The 19,510-nt window shown below is 62.7% G+C and overlaps 1 protein-coding gene across 1 annotated transcript; it reads left to right on the top strand.

Moving 5' to 3' along the window:
• Positions 1-3,854: 3,854 nt before the first annotated feature.
• Positions 3,855-17,804, top strand: LOC308354078 (neurturin). The gene is made up of 3 exons (XM_080821332.1): positions 3,855-4,261; positions 14,446-14,665; positions 17,207-17,804. Exons 2-3 carry the CDS (start codon positions 14,497-14,499, stop codon positions 17,629-17,631), a joined length of 594 nt encoding a protein of 197 aa, XP_080677458.1. The 5' UTR covers positions 3,855-4,261; positions 14,446-14,496; the 3' UTR covers positions 17,632-17,804.
• The last annotated feature ends 1,706 nt before the right edge of the window (positions 17,805-19,510 follow it).

Below are 19,510 nucleotides of genomic sequence, written 5' to 3'. Positions count from 1 at the left end.
CACAGAGGCCTCCGGGCCACCTCCCCCCCTGCGGTGCTGGTTCCTGGGGGTCCTGAGGTACAGCCCGGAGCCTGCAGGGCCTGGACCAGCTCCTGGTGCTAAGATGGAAACTTCTCCACCGGCCAAGTCCATGTCTTGGCCAGCGGCCGCTGGCCTCCCAGAAGCTCTGCCTGGGCCTCCACTGGTGAACAGAGTACTCCCCTTGGGAGCAGTGACTGTGCAGCAAGGGCAGGGGGCCAGCCTCGGGGGTCAGGGCTGGAGGAGGGGCCAGGGCCATGGCTGAATGTTCTGGAATCATCCAGCCGCGGTTTGAGCCTCTTCCCTACTCTGTGACCTTGGGCAATCCTCTTGACCTCTCTGATCCCCAGGTTTCACAACTGCCAAGTGAGCACAGAGCACTGCAGGGGCGGGGGCGTTGCCTGGAGCTACCTGGCAGGGGGTGGGGGGGGCGGGGGGGCAGGGGGGCGGTGGGGGGACATCCGAGGAGGCAGCGAGGGAGCGGAACTAATTTCCAGGCAAACACCATGGAGGGCTGACAGGTGACAGGGCCTGGGCTCTGGGAGCACCTGCGCTGTCCCACCCCTACCTTGGCCTTGACCCCAGGGCCAGCAGGCTCAAATTGGCCACAGCGGCCAGGTGGCCCACAGACGCCCCCTACTCCACACTGAGCCTCAGTTTCTCTGTGCCTATTTGCACACTGGGTAGACACAGCCCCGCGCAACCCTCGGGCTGTTCTAGAAGCAGGGGAGGCTCAAGGCTCTGTTCCACCCACCCCCGCCCCACAGCAGCCACAGTCTGGGAGAAGGAGGGTTTAAAAATAAAGCATTGTAAATACCCGTGTTTCCTGCAAATAGAACCAGCCCCTGAATCCCTGTGGCCTCCCAGACAGCCGGGCCCAGACAGCTCCTTTGAGGGGGCGGGGGCCAGAGGGTGGGCGTGTCTGTGAGCGCCCCAGTTCCCAGCTGCTGTGTGAGTCAACCGGTGCGGTGCGACAGGGTGTCTGTCACCGCCTGTCCAGGGGGTGACAAAGTCTGTGGGTTGGTGACAGCGTCCAGAGGTGGGTGACACACCAGTGTGTGGTGCTGTCAGGACACCGTGGACATGTGTCTCCCGTGACCACGGGGGGCTGGCCCCGAGCACAACAGGGTTCCCGGGGGCCTGAGCGTGATGGGGTCTCCGGCTGCGGTGGAGGGTGGTGGCGTGTGCTGGCGTCCCACCTCCAGCCTCCTGTGTCGCCCGGCCGCAGCCTCACCCTGGTGCCCCCCCCCCCCACCCCAGAGGAAGCCCTGAGGCTTTTCAAGTCGCTGTTGCCTGGGCAACCATTTTACGAGCGTCCACATGGTGGGCACATGTGTGTGTTCCGCACCCCACGTGTCTGCACGCCCCCACCCCCACGGCCCCAGCCACGGTGGGGAGGGGGATACTGGCAGTGTGGGGTGAGCGGGAGGTGGCCAAGGGCGGCTGGTGACAGCTTAATGGTGGCTGGGTGTATGGGGGTGGGCTCCTGGCCGGGCCGCCTGTGTGCAGAGGGCTGTACCCCCCAGACTGGCCTCACACGTGTGTGCGTGCTTGTGTGCACGCGTGATCGTGTCTCTGAGGCTCCTGCGCTTGGGTGGCTGTGGGGTGTGTACTGCACCCTTGGGGGCGTGTGCGCCACGAGTGACTGTGTGGAACGTTTGCGTGGGGGCTGTGTGTGTGCACACGGCAGGGACGTGAGCTGTCTCCGTGTGGCCGTGTGTCCCAGCAGTGGGTGTGGAGCGGGCCGCGCAGTGTGTGTATTAACTGCGCAAATTGGCGCCAGGCAGCATGGGAGTGCGGGGCGAGCCACCGAGTGTGCGTGAGCGGACACGAGCAACCAAGGGGCTGCTTGGAGGGCCGGTGGGCTCCTGTGTGAATATGCTCTGTGTGTCTGTGCGCGTCCATGCATGTCCTTGGGCAAGGACATGGGTCGTTGTGACCGCTCTGTGTGTGTTAGGGATGCTGCTGGGCATCTGTGTGCCCCAGTGTGTGTGAGAATAAGGATGGTGCTGGCTGGGAGCCTGCCTGGACCAAAGATTTGGCCATCTGTGTGCGAATGGTCGCAGGGGCAGGGACGGTACCCTTCTCTTCAGGCCAGGATGTCACTGGGAGCGTGTGGTGACACCAACAACAGCAGACACTGGTGGCGTGGGCCTCACTCACCACGAGCCAGAGATGGTCACTCCTATTTACTTATTCAATCTCTACCACAACCGTATTAGAATCTACTCATATTACCCGGTTACAGATGGGGAAACTGAGGCACATTCAAGAAGGATGGGCCCAAGGCTGCACAGAGCAGACACCCGTCCTTCCCATCCTGAACCAGGACCAGGCAGCTCCGACGCTGCCACTTCTCTGACACCTGCTCGTCCTTATGCCCCCACCCTACCCACAAGCTCACGTCCTGGCAGACTCCTTCCTGGGGGCTGTGTGCAGACCCCGACGTCCCCCCACCCGCATGAGCCTGAGTACAGAGAGTGAGACTGCCTGAGTGTCTCCTGTCACCGCCTACACTGCGTTGTAGTGCAAGCTGAACAGGCCCCTTGGGTGTGTGTGTGTGTGTTTGTGTGTGTGTGTGTACGCGCGTTGAGGGCGTGGAGACGGGACGCCCGTCCTAGGAAGGTCTAAGAGCCACACGAATCCCAGGGCGGCTGGGATTAGAGGAAGGCAGGTGGCCTGTACGGGAGCGAGGAGGCCCCAAGAAATCAGGCGGCAGTAGAGAGAAACCAGAGCACGGGGCCCCAGGAACGCAGGCGGCGCGCGGGAAAAAGCCGGTCGCGGAGGCCGAGGGCGGGGTTGTAGGGAGGGTGTTTTTCGGTAACTAGGCCGCGGCGGGGCGGGGCCACGGCGGCTCCGGCCCCGCCCACTCCACCACCCCGCCGTTGGCTGGGGCCGCCAGGGGGCGCTTTAGGAACGCGGAGCCGTCGGGGAGGGGGCCCGGTGGGTTTGGGCGCGCTGGCGCGAGGGGCAACGCGGGGTCTTGGTACCCAGAGAGCGCGGTGGAGAGCCGGGGGGTGGGGATGGGATCCCCTGCAGGGCTCTGAGACCAGACTGGGGAGAACTGCCTCTTGATGAGGGGCTCGGTGGGCAGCGGGTATCATCAGTCTCAGGGTATCACTTACGGTCTTAGGAAAAAACTTAGGGTCTCAGTTCTCTAGAATGGCTTTGTCACCGGGGGCTTTTTTAGCTTTCTGAAAAGAGGACCTGGGGCAGGACTAGGAAGACGACCCCACAATCTTCACTGGGGTAAGAGGAGACTGCGGCCGCGGTAACTGCCGTGTGGGGTTGTGCTGGAGCTCTTAATTCCCCCGAGGAGAATCTGGGGGAGGGGCTTCTCGGGCCCCCAGACTTTTGGAAGATGCTCTGTCCGGGTGTCTGGAGTAGGGGTGGGAAACAGCTAATTAGCGGGGCGCTGCTCGGGGTTCCCTTGAGGGGCTTCCTTGGTGAGGGTACTTCTTGGGACCCCGCTTTCCAAAAGGGGACCAGGCAGGACCCAGGAGTCTGGCAGTAAAACCAGATCCTCACTAGAGCGTGGGGCGCTCAAGGCCGCGGATACTGGCGTCGGGGGCGCTGTGCCTCTTATCCCAGAAGGGGGCCCTTGGGGAGGGGGCGTCTTGGGGAGCTGGTTTTCCTAAAGGGGCGCCGCCGTGGTCTCCGGGGGCCCGGGGAGATCACCTTCTAGAGGGGGCGCTGTGGCCCCTGCACCCCAGCCACCTGCGCTCCTCGGGCCCCCGCCTTGGGCGGGGGCGGCTCCCGTCCCGGGAAACCCGAGCCACCGCCCCTGGCCCCGCCCCCGGCCCCGCCCCCCGCCCGGAGACGGCCAAGCCGTCCGCGGCGGGAGCGGCGGAGGCGGCGGGAGAGCGCGCCGTGGAGCCGCTCCGAAAGCCCGGGCCCCTCGCGCAGCAGCCCCGGAGCCCAGCGCCGCGCGCCCAGGCCGCCCGCGCCGTCCGTGCGCCCCCTCGCTCCGCGCCCTCCGAGCCGCGGGCCGTCCAGGGCGCCCCCAGCCCCAGCCCCAGCCCGGCCGGGTTGGCCGCAGCCCGCGGCTGATCGAGCCCGGGGGGGCCCCATGGGCCGGCCCGCGCCGCGTCCCCCCCGCGGCCGCCCCCTCCGGCCCGGGCCCCCCCGAGCGCCGCGGGCCCAGGCGGCCCGGATGGCGGTCGCGGCGGCAGGGGCAGGGGCTGGGGCCGGCGCGGGCGGCAGGCGCGGCCACCACTGACGGGTAGTCGGGCACCCCGAGCAGGTAAGCAAGGGCAGGCTGGGGACCCTTAGGGGACCGGCGCTGGGGGAGGACCGGCCCCGTGGACGGGGGTCTGGGGGCTACCAGGGGCTCCGGATAGACCGGTAGCTTCCCTCTAGCCAAGAACCGGCATGTGTATGAAGGTGTGGTCTAGGGGGCGACAGGTCCGCGCATGGCAGGGGGGGCAGAGGTGGGCAGGGCGATCTTCGGTGCCTCTCCAAGCCAGGATCTGGCCAGGGTCCTTGTCCGACGGGGCGGGCGCGCCTCTGCCTCCTTGGACCCCCCCAAGTGTGCGTCTGAACGGGGTGCAAGCGGGGGCAGCCGGGATCCCCTCCCCAGCCTTCAGGAGGGCGAGACCCAGACACACGCGCTGCCTTGTGGTGTACAAGGGGCTGTGGGGGACATTCGGATCCGCAGACCCCAGCCGGGGAGCTGCCGTCGCGGCCCAGCTGCGCGCAGAAGTAAACATCTGTCAGTGGCGCGTTCCAGCCGCCGCCGCCTCCGGGGACACGGTGTCCTCCGGTAAGGGCCCGGCTCTCTCGGCTCCGGGAGCCGCCTGTTCAGCCACAAGAGGGCGCGAAACCCATTTTGGGGGGAGGGTAGTCCCTTAAGGGCGAAGAGCGGATTTGAAGGAGAGGGGGGCTGTGCCTCCTGCTTTTTAAAAAAGGCATCTCTTGCTCAGGATAGTCTCGGAATTCTCCCAGAAGGTGCAGCGTGTGGGTTAGGAGTCATTAGGAAGCGGTGGATACAGACGGGGGGCAGATTTGGGGTGGGATTGGAGAGAGAAACGGCCACTCCCAGGACCTGGTGGCACCACTACTCCCTCCCCCAAGAAGTAACGTATATATCACGGTGTCACTGGCTGGGCTCTGGGCTTGTGGTTACCTGCAAGTCTGGGACCCCAACCCAGATCTGGGGAGCATGGCCATGGTCCTGGGAGGGGCGGGGTTGCTGGAGGCCAGACCCCTGACTTTCCTCACTCCTGCCTGCCTGCCCTGCCCTCTCCCTGCTCAATCCTTCTCTGTGTGTTCCATGACACTCTTTGTCTGTCTTCAAGTGCCCCAGGCTGAGGAAACCCCAGTGGGGCGTGACTGGTCTAGGCGGATGTCAGTGGAGGGAAGACTCCTGCTTTGCCAGTCCCCCCTACCCCCCGCACCAGCCCCCTTGCCTTGGGGCCCTTTGGACACCCGTCCCCATTCCCTTCATCCAAGGACTCCTGAAGTTCAGGGTTCCGAAGCCACCCCTGGGCCTTGTAGACTACTCCTAGTGGCGAGCTGCAGAGAGCTAGTTCTAGCCGTGCAGGGAAGAAAGCAGCATCCCCCCAGCGGCAGGGCACAGCGGCTGAAATTCCACCATCGGGACTATCCCTCAGGTTTCAGACCTCAGTTTTCTGGGAAACAAGCAGAGGATATAGCTTTCAAGAATCTGGGCAGGAGAAGGAACGAGTTTGCAGCCTGGCACAAGGACACAGTCGAGAGATTGTTCCCATGAATGTTTGCTGGATGGTGATGGTGTGGCTGACTGTTGGTATCCAGGCTCATGGGCCTTGTCCTTCAGGGAAGACAGACTTAGACCCAGGGTGGAGCCCAGAGTGGAGCCCAGAGTGAGGAGCAAAGGGTCTACCTCAGAGTAAGACGATCAAGGGAGACTTCCTGGAGGAGGGGCATTGGGGCTGGGGCTGTGAAGGATGAATAGGAGTTTTCTACATGGGAAAAGAAAGGGCATTCCAGGTGGCAGGAACGGCACATTCAGAGATCTGGAGGCAGGTAAAAACACGACTGGTTTTGGAAAATCCAGTGTCTGGATGAGTATGGGAGGGAGAGACCGTTCCGAGAGGTTGGCCCAGGAAAAACTGGGCTGGGGCATTCAGGGCCAGATTCCTAGAAGTTAGGGCTGGAAACACAGAGCAGAGAGGAATGGGTCTTTAATGCATCTGGCACCACTGGGCCCAGCCTTCTTTGCTGAGACTGTAAATTCCTCTGCAGCTACATCTTTCCTGGTCCCCAAGGTAGGACAGAGGAGTCTGGGCCTCTGGGGCGAGCCCCACATGGGGAGATAGAGGAGGGGCAGATGGGGTTTTCCCTCTGCTTAGTGAGCACCAAGTAAGCATCGGGCAGTCCCGGCAGGAGGCTGGTTCTCCCCAATTTGCAGCTGAGAAAACTGAGACTGGGTGAGCCAGAGGGATCTTTCCTTCTTGCCGCATATATTTTCTAAGCATCAGGCTACTGTGTGCCAAGCTCTGTGCTAGGACCAAGCACAGGATAAGACGGGCCTGGTGCCTGACACACCTGGGGGTGGGTGAGGGAGTGGAAGAGAGGTTTCCAGCCAGCCAGATCTTTGCATGTGCAGCTCCTGCTACCTGGAATGACTTCTCTTTCCTACTTAGAAACTCCTACTCATCCTTCACGGCCCCGTCCTCAATCCCCTCCTCCAGGAAATCTCCTCCGACCCTACTACCCTGATATAGACGCTTTGTTCCCCACACAGGGCCCCACCCTGTGTTCAAGTCTGTCTTCCTTGGAGGACAAGGCCCAGGAGCCCTGACCCCAACGGCCACACCATTTACTGACCAACAAATATTTGTGGGAGGTTATTTTCAGGCGAGGTTACTTTCAGGGGAGGTGACAGCTACAAAGGAAGCCTGAGGGGAGAATGGGGCACTTCAGCAAAGGTACTCAGGAGAGGAAAGATCTTCTCTTCAAATCCAAGTGAAACCAGGCTTCGGGTCGGTCCTGGAAGAAATCAGACAAGGGGCTCCTGTTTGCAGTAGGTGGTCTCACTTCCCAGTTGGGGGGACCGACACCCGAGAGAGCGTGCCTAAAAAGCTCAATGCGTTGGGGACCAAGTGCAGAATTTGCACTTGGGGAGGTGGAAGAGATGACTCGGGTCCCCTGGTTCTCAGGAAACCAATGGTAGGATTTGAGTCAGGCCCAAGTTCTGTGCCTCTGTTCCCCCTCTGTCCGATGGCCAGCTTTGCGCGGTGTCCTCCTGGCTACTCCCAGAGGACCCAAGTCCCTTGTGCCATCCGCCGGCCCCACACCAGCTGCTCACCCATGCCAGGCTTAATTAGGCTGATCCTGTTATCCAACCCCCCCCCCCCAGGGAGCCCCCTCCTGCCCGCCCCAGATGCCTGCAAGGCCAGCCCCAGGCCAGCCTGGCTAGGCAGACCAGCCTGCTACGGTCAAGGTGAGAACTTTACAGGCCAGCCGATGAGGGCTGGGCCAGAAAAGCTGGCGGCCCTGCCCGCCCCCCACACTCCCCAGCCCAGTCTCCCTGAGAACATGCCCCGTGTGGCAGCAGGTTCGGGAGGAGAATTCCAGGCACTGGTTGGGGGAGGGGGGGAGGTTGGAGAGCTGACCATGCACGTCACATGGCCCTCTCTCTCCCCTGCCTCATCTCCCCCCACTGACCCCCAAATCCATTTGCGCCTGCAACTCCCTCCACCTAGAACACTCTCTCCAAATCTTCACTTGGTCTCAGCTCCAAGGCGGCCTCCTCTAAGAAGCCCTCCTGGCCGCTCACCCCAAAAGTCTCCCCCAGTCACTATGACTTCCCTGTGATCTCTTTTGTCACCCTACGGCCAACATCTAAACTACCTTATTCATTTCTTCTTTCTTCTCCACCTTCCTGATTGGATGGGGAGCTTGGCGGGGGTGGGGCCCAGGTTAGCCTTGGTTCCCTGCCTGGCCCAGCACACAGTAGGCACTCAGTAAGTGCTGATCTGTGTCGGGGCCAGAACTCAGCCTGGCACACGGGGCTTGCTGCCACGTGGACACTTTATTTACTTGCTGGCTCTGCTCTGCTATGGGTCTTCGAGAAAACCTCTTATTTCCACGGATATCAGCCCCCCCCCTTTCTCCAGATGGCAGGACCTATGGTGCCCTCCCGCTGCTCCCCGCCCCCTCCCCATGGCCCTGGCCACCGGGACCCAGGGACTGTTGGAGGCATTTGAGAGGACACGTTTGGAGTGAGACCCAGGTGCAACCTCAGTTTGGCACTTTTTTTCTTGTCTTTTCCTTATTTTTTTTTAAAGATTTTATTTATTTATATTTAGAGAGAGAGAGTGCGTTCATGGGGATGAGTAGGGGAGGAGGGACAGGAGGAGAGGCAGAGACTCTAGCAGAGCCCCTGCTGAGTGCAGAGCCTGAGCCGAAATCAAGAGTCAGATGCTCAGCCAGCCGTGTGGGGGGAAACGACATCTTTTCCAGGGACGGTGGGGACCATTAAACCTGTGGAAAGCACTTAGCACAGTACTTGACATAGTACTTGATTACTAAACGTAATAGCCTGCGTGGTGGGGGCGTTAATGTTATTATTGTTGCTATTAGGGAGGCCATGCGGTACCTTGATTAAGAATGTGGAGGGGGTATTGGGGCTGGGACTCTGAGGGATGAGTAGGAGTTCACCTGACTATCTGTGTTCCAACCCCAGCGTGGCCACGTACACTCTACCCTGTTTGATCTCGAGCAAATAATGTCACTTCTTGGACCTGTTTCCCCACCCACAGAATGGAGATAAATTAGTCCATACCTTGCTGTGAATTATTCTGTGTAAAGTGCTTAGAACAGCACTAGTACGGTGTGCGCTAGTGCTAGTGTGAGCTATTAGTTTTAGTTTTCTTTATTTTTTGCTGCTGTTATTGTCACGGGGCGATCAGCACAGTCCCCCCCAGAAGTCACTCTGTCTGTACCTCTCTCGGCTTCCCTCTGGCGAAGACAGACCTGGAGCCCCTTCACGCAAGCTCAGGAGCTCAGATTGATTCTCAAATCCATCAAGTCAAAAAATCAATCTCAAATCAATCAATCAAAAAAAAAAAAAAAAAGCAGGGAGCCAGTGACGGCTCTAGCAACTGGGCGACAGAGAGCTTCTGGGTGGGGAGAAGACGAGAGGCTGTGCCCCCACCTCCAGCTAGGCATGGAAGGTCGGCTGGGGGTGTTTGTGACTGCCCCCCCCCACGAGGCCCCTGCAGACGCGGCATCGGAACCAGCTGTGCTAGCCAGATGTTCCTGGTTTACCCCCAGATGTGTGTCGCCGGCTCACGGCTGCCCTGGCCTCCCCATCTCCACCATGGGGCGGGGCTGGGCCCTGGGGCCTCCCAGGGAGGGGGCACATTTTTGTGGGCTGTGGAATTTGGTTCTTGTTTTGCAGGGACCATTGAGTCTTGCGTCGACGGAGGCCAAGTCCTGCCGCTCCTGCGACCTCAGTTTCCCCACCACGGGAACTTGCAGGAGCCTTCTAGGGGGAAGGAGAGGCTCAGGGAGCCCCGTTGCTGTCAGCCCGGGGGGCGGAGGCCCGGCCCGCTGCTGCCACCGGCCGGACCCGCAGGTCTGCACTGAATGCAGGAGCTAAGCACTCCCCCCATGAGAGCAGAGGTGTCCCAGGCAGCTCGCTGTGCGGAAGGGGAAACTGAGGCTCAGGGAGGGGGAGGGGCTTGCCCTGAGTCATCCAGCGAGGAAGAGGCAGAGCAGGGGTCTGAAGGCAGCCATCTAGACCCGGGTGCCGCGGGGCTCAGACACAGGCCCTTCGTCACGCGCACACCCGCTCACCCGCATAGGCACACGCGGCTGCCCCCGCAGCGCTTCGGGGTCTGGCTCACTCTGCCCGCGGGCAGTGACGGCGGCCCCACCAGCGGCCGGTCCCACCAGCCGCGGGCCCAGCTCCTCCCGGTCCTCCCTTGAGCTCCCACGGGGCTGGGCAGCACCCTTCAGGGAGATCCCCTCTAGGAAGGCCCGGGAGGTGTCCAGGAGGGCGGTGGCGAAGGAGAAGGGTATACGCGGAAGCAGGCCCCACGTGGGCACAAGGGCGGAGACCAAGGAGCCGCAGCGTACCTTTTTTTTTTTTTTTTTTAAGATTTTAGTTATTTATTTGACAGAGAGAGAGAGAGAGAGAGACAGCAGAAGCAGGGGGAGTGGCAGGCAGAGGCAGAGGGAGAAGCAGGCTTCCTGCTGGGCAAGGAGCCCAATGTGGGGCTCGATCCCAGGACCCTGGGATCATGCCCTGAGCTGAAGGCAGACGCCCGACCGACTGAGCCACCCAGGCGCTCAAGCTCATACCTTTGTGAACAGAATTCTTGACGTCTGCCCGTGCCTTAAAAGGACCCAGGCCAGGCTAGCCCTCGAAAATCCCCCAGTCCAGAAAAGACAGATGTGGGTCCAAACACTATGCCAGTGGGGCTAGCTAAGAGGGAGGGACCCACAGCTGGGGATCCAAGATGGGAAGCCAGGAAGGCTTCCTGGAGGAGGTCCCATAGGAGCTAGGGCTCTGAAGGATGAGTAGGAGTTTACCAGATGGGGGGAGGCTCAGATTCAAGACCTCCCTCTGACTACAGAGACGAGTGGATGGAAGAAGTACCCTCTCCCATCCTTCTTCTCCCTGGGAATGAGCAAGAAACCAGTGCCTCCCTGAGGCCAGGAGCTCTACAAGAAGGAGGCTGTTGACCTCGAGAACAGGAATGCCTGGCCTGTGTCTCCTGGGAGGCTCCATGGAAAGGTGGAGCCTTAGGGCGTTGCCTGGGCACCAGGATAATGAGCAGAGTTTCTTGGCACTACCAAGGAAGGTTCCAGAAACACCCACATGCACACACCCTCACCCTGACTGTCTGTTCCTTGGAAGATTGGAAGGGCTCGCCTGGCTGTGTGACTCTGGGTTACTCATCACCCCTCTCTGGGCCTCGTCCCAGCCCTGGGCACTCTGTGGCCTCCAGCTAGAAGTGAGCTCGTCCTTGATCCGACTTTCTGGAGTTCAGACTGTCAGGGACCCCAAGAAATGAGGGGCTCCCTTCCCTGGGCAGTGAGGATTCTCCAGGGTCTGGACATTTTCTGAAAGTTGAGAGGACACCACAGCCAGGCTCTGTCTGAGCAGTGAGGAACGCACTGGACCAGTGTGTGAGCTTGTGGCCACGAAGTGAGAATGGCAGAGGCAAGCAGGTGGTGGGCCCAGTTCGGTCCTAGGCCAAGCGTGCAAACAATGTGGGACACCCCACACCTGTAGGTGTGTGTCCCTGAGTGTGCACAGGTCGAGTGCTCAGGGGAGGGCTTGGGGGTGACATGCCTGCATGGCCAGACCTGCTGTGCTCTGGGCCAACGTGCCAGAGACCATGTGTGTTGTTCATGAGAGTATGAAAACGCTTGTACGGGGGCTCCCAGGTGTGCAAGAGGCTAAGAACACCCGAGGGGCTGGGAGGGTGACAGCTCCGAAGGATGAGGGCAGCCGGTCTGTGCCGTGTGAGTGTGCCCAAGTGTACAAACATGCTAGTGTGTGAGCAGGGGTGTGTTCAAACACGATAACCTACGAGTGTGGTGGAAACTGCCCAAGTGTGACCATGTGTGAGCGTGAATTACACTAGCAGGTAAACGAGGCTGCCGTAATGTGTGAGTGTGAGTGTACACGCCTCAGTGTGAACGCCCCAGCTTCTGACTGCAGGACACTAGGATGTGAGTGAGGTAGTAGTAGGTCGTGTGAGAATGGTTGAATGCGCGATTGTGTTCAAATAAATGAGTGTGATCACGTTGGAAGATATGAGTATGCACACACTCGTTAGTGATTGTGTTTATGTCTGTCAGTGTAATCTTCCTTGAGGGTGTGAGTTGTGAAAACTTCTGGGAGTGTAATAATGTCGGGAGTATGTGTGACAATGCCCTCGTGTGTGAGTGTGCTCCCATTGGGATGGAAGTGTGAGGACACCGGCCCATGTGAGTGTGAGAGCATGGCCATGTGTTTCCAGCATGAGTGAAAATGCCCAAGTGCACGTGAAAACACCTGCGTGTGTGAGCCCCACCCTGCCGGATGGAGCTGGTGAGCACGAACGCAGGGAGCGTAAGTGGGACAGTGTCGGAGTGTGCAAGCGACAGCGTGTTCCAGGGTCTGCGTGTGGGAGTGTCTGGGAGTGCGAGGGAGTGAGAGCACCCAGGTGCCTGACTGAGGACAAGAAGGCTGAGTGTGAGTAGTGTGAGCCCCCACGTGTGCTGTGAGCCCACCTACCCAGGTCCAGGGGCCTCCGGGACCCAGACACACGGATGGTGCACAGCGAGCCCCCTAACCAAGCCCTCAGCCACACGCGCAGCACCCCCCGTGTGGCAGGGCCGCGCCAGACACAAACCAGTTGGGTGACCCCCTTACTGAAAGGCCCATTGTTAACAGACGCTTATCAGCCGCACCCACTGGGCCCCCTCCACCCTTGGCCCTCTGCTCTCCTGCCCCCCTAGCAGAGCTGCGGGGGGTCCGCGGCTCCAAGGACACCGGGGGCTCTGGGGGCCAGGCCGTCTCCGGGCCCATCCAGCCTCTCAGGCCCTCGCCGCCCCCACGGGAAGGCCTCCGCAGAGACACAGGACCAGAGCCTGGCACCGGGCAGGGGCCTTGTCCAGCCTAACAGGGAAACGGAGGCACACCACGGCAGGACGGATGCGTGTGAGAGCAGGCAGGGTGCTGGGCGTGCAGAGAGGGCTTTAGGGCCCCAAAGCATAAAGCAGGTGCTCCTTCAGGCCAAGGGGCGGGTTGGGGCACCTGACAACTTCGAGGCTGCCGTCCGCTTGCTGCACCAGCCTGACAATGAGATGTGCTCCCCGTGGCCACCAAGGCCCTGCCAGACCTGCCCCGGGCCCCTCCCCAGCATCCCCTCCCCCTCCCCCCTCCTCCCTCTGCCTCGCTCACTCTGTTCCAGCCACAGCAGCCACCAGTGTTCCTCCTGCACACCCGATTCACACACCACCGAGCGGGGCAGCCAAGTCCTCAGGGGGACTCCACGGGCATCAGGCATCGGCGCCCAAGCCCAGCCCCGCGCAACCCTGCGTGTGTGTCCCACCCAAGAAGGCAGGTTCCAACCCCAGGTGCTTTTCTAGCTGTGCCCTTGCTAAGCCCCTACCTGCTGTGTGCCGCCTTTCCCCCAGCTAAGTGGAGCTCACCATGCCTCCTTGGTGGGCTCAGCACCGGGTCTGGCACACAGCAGGCGCTTAATACATGTCCCCTGCTACTGTCTGGCGGCGGTAGGTCCCGCGCCAGCGATTCCGTGGGGCGGAGGTGCCGGGCTGGGAGGGGGCGGGGAGAGGCCGTTCCAGACCCACTGAGCCCAACCTGCCCGTGCGGGGTCCAGGCCAGACTGAAATGCAAATCGCACGCAAATGCCGGCTCCGCGCAGGGCCAGCAGCCCGAGCCGCCCGAGGTGCGCGCGTGGGGGCGCCCGGCACCCCAGAGCCGAGCCCAGGCGCTGACCGGCCCCCAGCGCGGCTTTCAACGCTCCGTGGAAATGTTTACACCAGGCGGGCCGCCACCAGCTGCCAGGCCTGGGAATGTAACCCCGGATTGGGGGCCGCCCAGGGGCGGGGAGAAGCTCTGGCCCGGGTAGGCGGGAATGCGCGTGCCTCGGGAAACACCTACTGTGTGCACGCAGGGCGCGGGGCTAGGCGGTCCCAGCACTGAGTCATCCGTGAAACACTGCGGCAAGGCTGGGGCCGCTGGGGGTGCACACCTGCTCCGACCCGGGGCTGGGGGTGGGGGAAGGGCGCGGGTAGGAGCAGCCAGAGAGGGCTTCCTGGGGGAGTCGCTGTCCAAGCTGAGACGGAGAGGGGCTTGGGAGTGGGGACAAGGAGAAGAGAATGTGCTGGGTGGGAGGACGGGCTTGTGCAAAGGCCTGGGCAGCTTGGGTCCATGGACACCTGGTCCTGGGCAGCAGTGTCATCTCTGTCTGGAGGGGAAACCCAGGCTCAGAGAGGGCCGGGAGGTACTCCCGAGGACCCCAATATGTCAGGAACACATTAGGGCACATTCTCTTCTCCACCCCCCCCAGTCCCACAGTGCCCCCTGCTGGGAGCACCCTCACCTCCTTCCAGGCTCCCTGGGCTCCAGCCACTGCAGCCTTCTGGCTGCACTGGCCAACTTTGGTCCAGCCTCAGGACCTTTGCACTGGCTGTTCCCGCCTGCCTGAGATGCCATTCTCTTGTGCCTGGCCGACTCCTACCTTTGTTGTTCAAGCCTCAGCTTTCGTCAATGCTCAGGAAAGCACTGTGGCGGCCCCGGGTGGGGGCGGTTGCCCTGCCCACCCCTTTCCTGGGCAGCATTTTTCACAAGCTGGTTCAGTGGTTCCTTGATGAGTCGTGTCTGTGTTGTTACTGATCATTAAGCAGAAGTGGCTGGAAATCGGGGGCCCCACCGGTGCCTGGCCCAGCTCTCTGTTCCCGTGTGTTGCCTGACAGACAGACAGACGGAGGCCGCGGGGCTGACCATCGCGTGGCCGCAGGCCGAGGATGCAGCGCTGGAAGGCGGCAGCCTTGGCCTCGGTGCTCTGCAGCTCGGTGCTCTCCATCTGGATGTGTCGGGACGGCCTGCTCCTCAGCCACCGCCTGGGACCCGCGCTGACCCCACTACGCCGGCCACCTCGCACCCTGGACGCCCGCATTGCCCGCCTGGCCCAGTGTAAGGGAGTCCTCGACTTAGGTCAGCTGCCCTGACACGGGGGCGTCCATAACGGTGGAACTCTATTTAGGGGCCACAGAGGCTCACTTTAGATGGGGTGGGGAGGGTGCAAATTCCCGCAACGTCCCGGCAGGGGTGGTGGTGGAGGGGTTGCTGGGAGCTGGGGGTCTCTGGGCTCAGCTGTCACACGGAATTAGGTTCTGGTCTTGAGGGGCCAGGGGTCCGGATGGAGATTAGGCTGGGGCATCCAGCCTCTGGGGTGGGGGAGCTCCCATGGGCTGCACGAGATGCAGGTACCGGAAGGCCAGACCCGAGACCCCAAAGACCTTCCCAGTGGACAAGGACCAAGGGGAGGGGGAAACCCCGAGAGACTTAGAAATGGGGAGAGAAACAGAAACAGATGCTCAGAGACAGACACAGGTTGGGAGAGATGCGCAGGGGAAAATGCCTTGAGGTGGCGATATAGAACCGCCCCCTCCGAGGGGCGTGGCCTACGCGCCCCTGATCCCCGCTCCTCCCTGGGGCCCGCCCACGGCCCCGCCCACCTGACGGAGTGGGGGTGGTAGGGCCTGGGTCCGGACCTCCTGTGAGCGCGCACGTGTCCACGCGGGCGCCACGCCGGCGGCCGAGGTGTGGGCGCGGTCGCGGCGCGTGCAAGGCGCCCGCGGGGTTGCACCGCGTGCGGTTCGTGGGCAAGTCCGCGCCCGCCCTACCGGCCCACACAATCCTCCTTTCTTGTCCTTACAATGGACAAGGGCGGCCTCAGGCACGGGCTCCACTTCCGCCCTCCGCTTTTTTCCGCGGGCAGCAAAGTCCTTCCCAAGACCCTGAGTTCCAGAGACGCGGGTGGGGCCCCCAAAACCTAGCGCTCAGAGCCTGGTGCCGCAACACCGCCGGTGGGATCTCAGGCACCCACCGGGAAGGCTGTCGGCCCCTGGGCGGGGGTTGCCCACCGGCAGCCTGTTCCGGGGCGCAGTCCTATTAAGGAAAGAGAGTGGCCGCTGACCGCCCCCCTAAGAGTCCCCCTGAGCCCAATGCGCGGGTGGTGGAATTGCAGGCTTAGGGCGGTGGGAGTGCGGGGTGGGGCTCGGGTGGGGGGAGCTATTGATCCTGCGCAGGTGGCCAGGCCTGCTGGGGGAAGGCAGGGACACATAGACCAAGAGAGCTATCACTGTTTATCTGAAATGCAAATTTAACTGGGCATCTGTACTTTATCTGGCAAACTGCCCCGCCCCGCACCCCCCACCCCGCCCCCGCAATAACTGTGTGGATGTATACCTGAGGGGCGGGCACACTACATGGTGGAAATTTCGGCAACCTAAGTTAGGTAGGCTCCACCCTAACCCCAGAGCAGACGCCGCCGGCCACCCCAGTCCTCCCCCAGGGCTTCAAGAACTGGAAACATGCTCAGTCGATCCCCACTTTCCACCGCCCCAGCCTCAGCCAGATGGGAACTCTCCGAGCTCCTTGAGCACACAGGGAAACTGAGGCACAGAGCAGGGCCATCACCTGCCTGAAGCTTTACAGGGCTGGAACTGGCAGAGCAAGGCTCACAACCAGGGTCTGTCTGCTTCCGGAGACCCCCTGCGGAAACAGACACACCCTCTCCCTAGGGTCTCCCTGCAAGCCATTTCCTTGGAGAGCCAGGGGTGCGGCAGGCAGGGGCTAAACTCAGGGTCTCCTCTCCCAACCACAAGCATGCCTGCCACCTGCTCAGAGGCTGGGAGCCCCTGCCTGCCGTTCCACGATCAGTGCCACCTGCCATTGGCACGCCTGCGAGGCTCTCCAGAGGACTGGGGCAGCCCGGCCGCCTGGGAAATAAATTTAGGCTCCGGGGCCCTGGGAATCTGTGACTCCGGGCACCTCCCGGCACCGTGGGAGCGCAGAGGACTGGACGTGGGCCAAACTTGGCCACACGAGGGAGGCCGGAAGAAGCCTGGGCTTGTGTGTGTGTCTGTCTCTGTCACCTGCTAGTGCTGTGGCCTTGAGCCAGTCTCTGCCCTACTGGATGGCCAGTTGTCTCACCTGTAACATGGGGGAGGCCGGGATATCCCCTCGCTGCCTCCCCACGCGGTCCTCGCACGCAGGCCTCGGCGTCCGCTGCTGTTGTGCTCTGCACGTTCTGAACAGCCCACCCAGCCCGATGTGGTGCTGCGCACGGAGAAACAGTGCCAGCACGCGATGGAGCCGGAGTGGGGGGCGGGGGGGGGTGTTGGCAGGGGCCCCCACGGAGTGAGCTAGGGGCTCCTTAACAGCCCAGCGGAAGAGCCGGGGCCCAACACAGGGGCTGGGTCTAGAGAAGGCCTTGGGAGCCACGGGGGCCCTGCCCGGGCTTCTGCACAGGCACCCCCCACCGCCCCCAGAGAGGGACCGTTTAGGTGCCATGCTTGGGAAGTGGCAGTGAGCTGAGACCTGGCCTCGGGAGGGTGCGCGAAGGCCCCCGGGTCCCGGCAAGGGGCTGTTTTCCGAGGGGGACGGCGACGGTCGCGGCTCTCCCCCAGCCACCCACCGACCCACCCCGCTCTGTGTCTCTCCTCGCAGATCGTGCGCTGCTGCAGGGCGCCCCGGACGCGGTGGAGCTGCGCCAGCTGACGCCCTGGGCCGGCAGAGCCCCGCGTCCGCACCGTCGGGCGGGGGCCCGGCGGAGGCGCGCGCGCGCGCGCTCGGGGGCGCGGCCGTGCGGGCTGCGCGAGCTCGAAGTGCGCGTGAGCGAGCTGGGCTTGGGCTACGCGTCGGACGAGACGGTGCTGTTCCGCTACTGCGCAGGCGCCTGCGAGGCGGCCGCGCGCGTGTACGACCTGGGGCTGCGGCGGCTCCGCCAGCGGAGGCGCGTCCGGCGGGAGCGGGTGCGCGCGCAGCCCTGCTGTCGCCCGACGGCCTACGAGGACGAGGTGTCCTTCCTGGACGCGCACAGCCGCTACCACACGGTCCACGAGCTGTCGGCGCGCGAGTGTGCCTGCGTCTAGCCTACCTCACCGGGACCGGCGGGACGGCGGCCGCCCCCTCTACCCCCGCGCGGCGGCGCCCCCACCCGCCCCGCCCGGCCAGGCCCGCGGCGACGGACTGCGCGTGCGCAGCAGGTGCCGTCCCGGCCTCCGGACTCTTCACTTACTGCACCGAGATAAAGTGTGGAAAATGGAGCTTGGGTGTGATTCCGCGTTCCGGGGGAGCCCACCTGTCGGAGGGGCACGAGCCTGCGTGGGGCGGGGCGCGGCGCCAGCTCCGCTGGGCAAAGGGGACGGGCCGGGTCCACCTGCTTGGCGTAAAGAGGGTTCTTTCCCCGCGGTAACGCCAAGGAAAGTGGTGTGAGTGGGAGCAACGTCGACAGGAGCCGCCCGTCCCACTTGCCTTTAGGTCCCTGTGTCCCTTCTGACGTGTCCCGCTCCCACCGCCCCCAGAGGTGAGCTTCTGAATGGGAAGAGCGAGCCAAGTGGCAGATGAGGAGCCTGAGGTCTAGGTGGACCCGGGCCTCCCTCCCCCAGAGGGCCTCCTTAGGCCCCGTCTACCCGCACGGAGCCTCTATCTCCTTTCACCAGCTAAAAATATATGTGCGCTGCCCATCTCCCTGTGGGGATAGGTCTGGGGCGGGCGCCAGCCCCGTCCAGCCCAAAAGCGGCGCCTGCTGGGGCAGAGCCCCGTCCCCAGGGACCTAGGTCGTGGGCCTATTAAAGCCCTGGCCCGAGCTCCTGAGGGGATTTACGATGCGTCCTGGCGGAGGACAGAAAAAGCGGTGTCACCTTGGTGCTTGCCAGGCCCGGGACAGCGAGGAGGATTGGGTTCCCAGAGTTTGGGGAGGGGTCTGCAGATGCCGGGTGGGAGGAAGGACCCTCTGGGGAACCCCACACCCTGGAGACCAGTGGGTATGGACCCTCCCGTCCTGCACCTGGAGTGGGGTTCTGGAGGGCACAAGCCCCTCTCACCCCAGACAGCTTTCCTGAAGACATGGTCCCCTCTCTTCTTCCCTGACCCCAACTCCAGGGAGGCTCCCAGGAAAAGAGCCCTCTCCCTCCTTCACTGTTCCCCTAGACTGCCCTCTCCCCTCTTTCCCACACATCTGATATTAGGGCCGCCATCTAAACACCATGACCCCACCCTAGGCCCCCTCCCGAAGCTGGAGGGCCTCGTCGGAAGCTGCCTCGGGAAGGATCACCCAGCCGATTGGGAATATCCCCTGTTCCCTGCTACTCGGTCCCCGGCTGCAGCTGGAGACATTCGAGGCAGAAACAGGCAGGACATCCAGGGAGTCCTAAGATCAGGGCTTGGCCGAGGGGTGGTCTGCTTGGTAGGAAGTTTAAGAGCTGAGACTGTCTGGGGTCTCTGCCCACCCTCCCACCCTCCCTTCACCTCCATCCCCCATCTTCTGAGGTTTGGGGTGGTGGACCCCTCCTCTGTTTGGGCTGCCTCCACCCAGCTGTCGCAGAGACGCTGGGGTCCCCACTGCTTGGTCCGAAGCCAAGCCTCAGTTTCCCCATCCCAGATAGCTCTGAGCCACAGAGGTGGACGTTCTTCAGCCCAGCATACACAGTGGGAAAATTGACCTTGGAGCCCAGGTCTGCGGCCCCTGAAGCCTGTCTGACTCCGTGTGTGTGTGTGTGTGTGTGTGTGTGTGTGTGAATGAGGTCGTGTGTGTCTGCACCCTCTCATGGCCCGCTGGGACTTCCTTGTCTCCTGCTCAGTTCCAACATCCCAACCATGGGGGACTGGCCCAGCCCCCCAGAGCATTGGAGAGAGATGCACCCACAGATGCCCGGGGCTGGGGTTGTCCGCAGTCCACACACACGCGCGCGCGCACACACACACACGCACACCCAGTGCAGAGAGTGGTACCTACATGGGGCTTCGGAG

The sequence above is a fragment of the Martes martes genome (genome assembly GCF_963455335.1).
Source record: "Martes martes genome assembly, chromosome: 1".
NCBI lineage: Eukaryota > Metazoa > Chordata > Mammalia > Carnivora > Mustelidae > Martes > Martes martes.
This window is presented reverse-complemented; position numbering and strand designations above follow the sequence as displayed.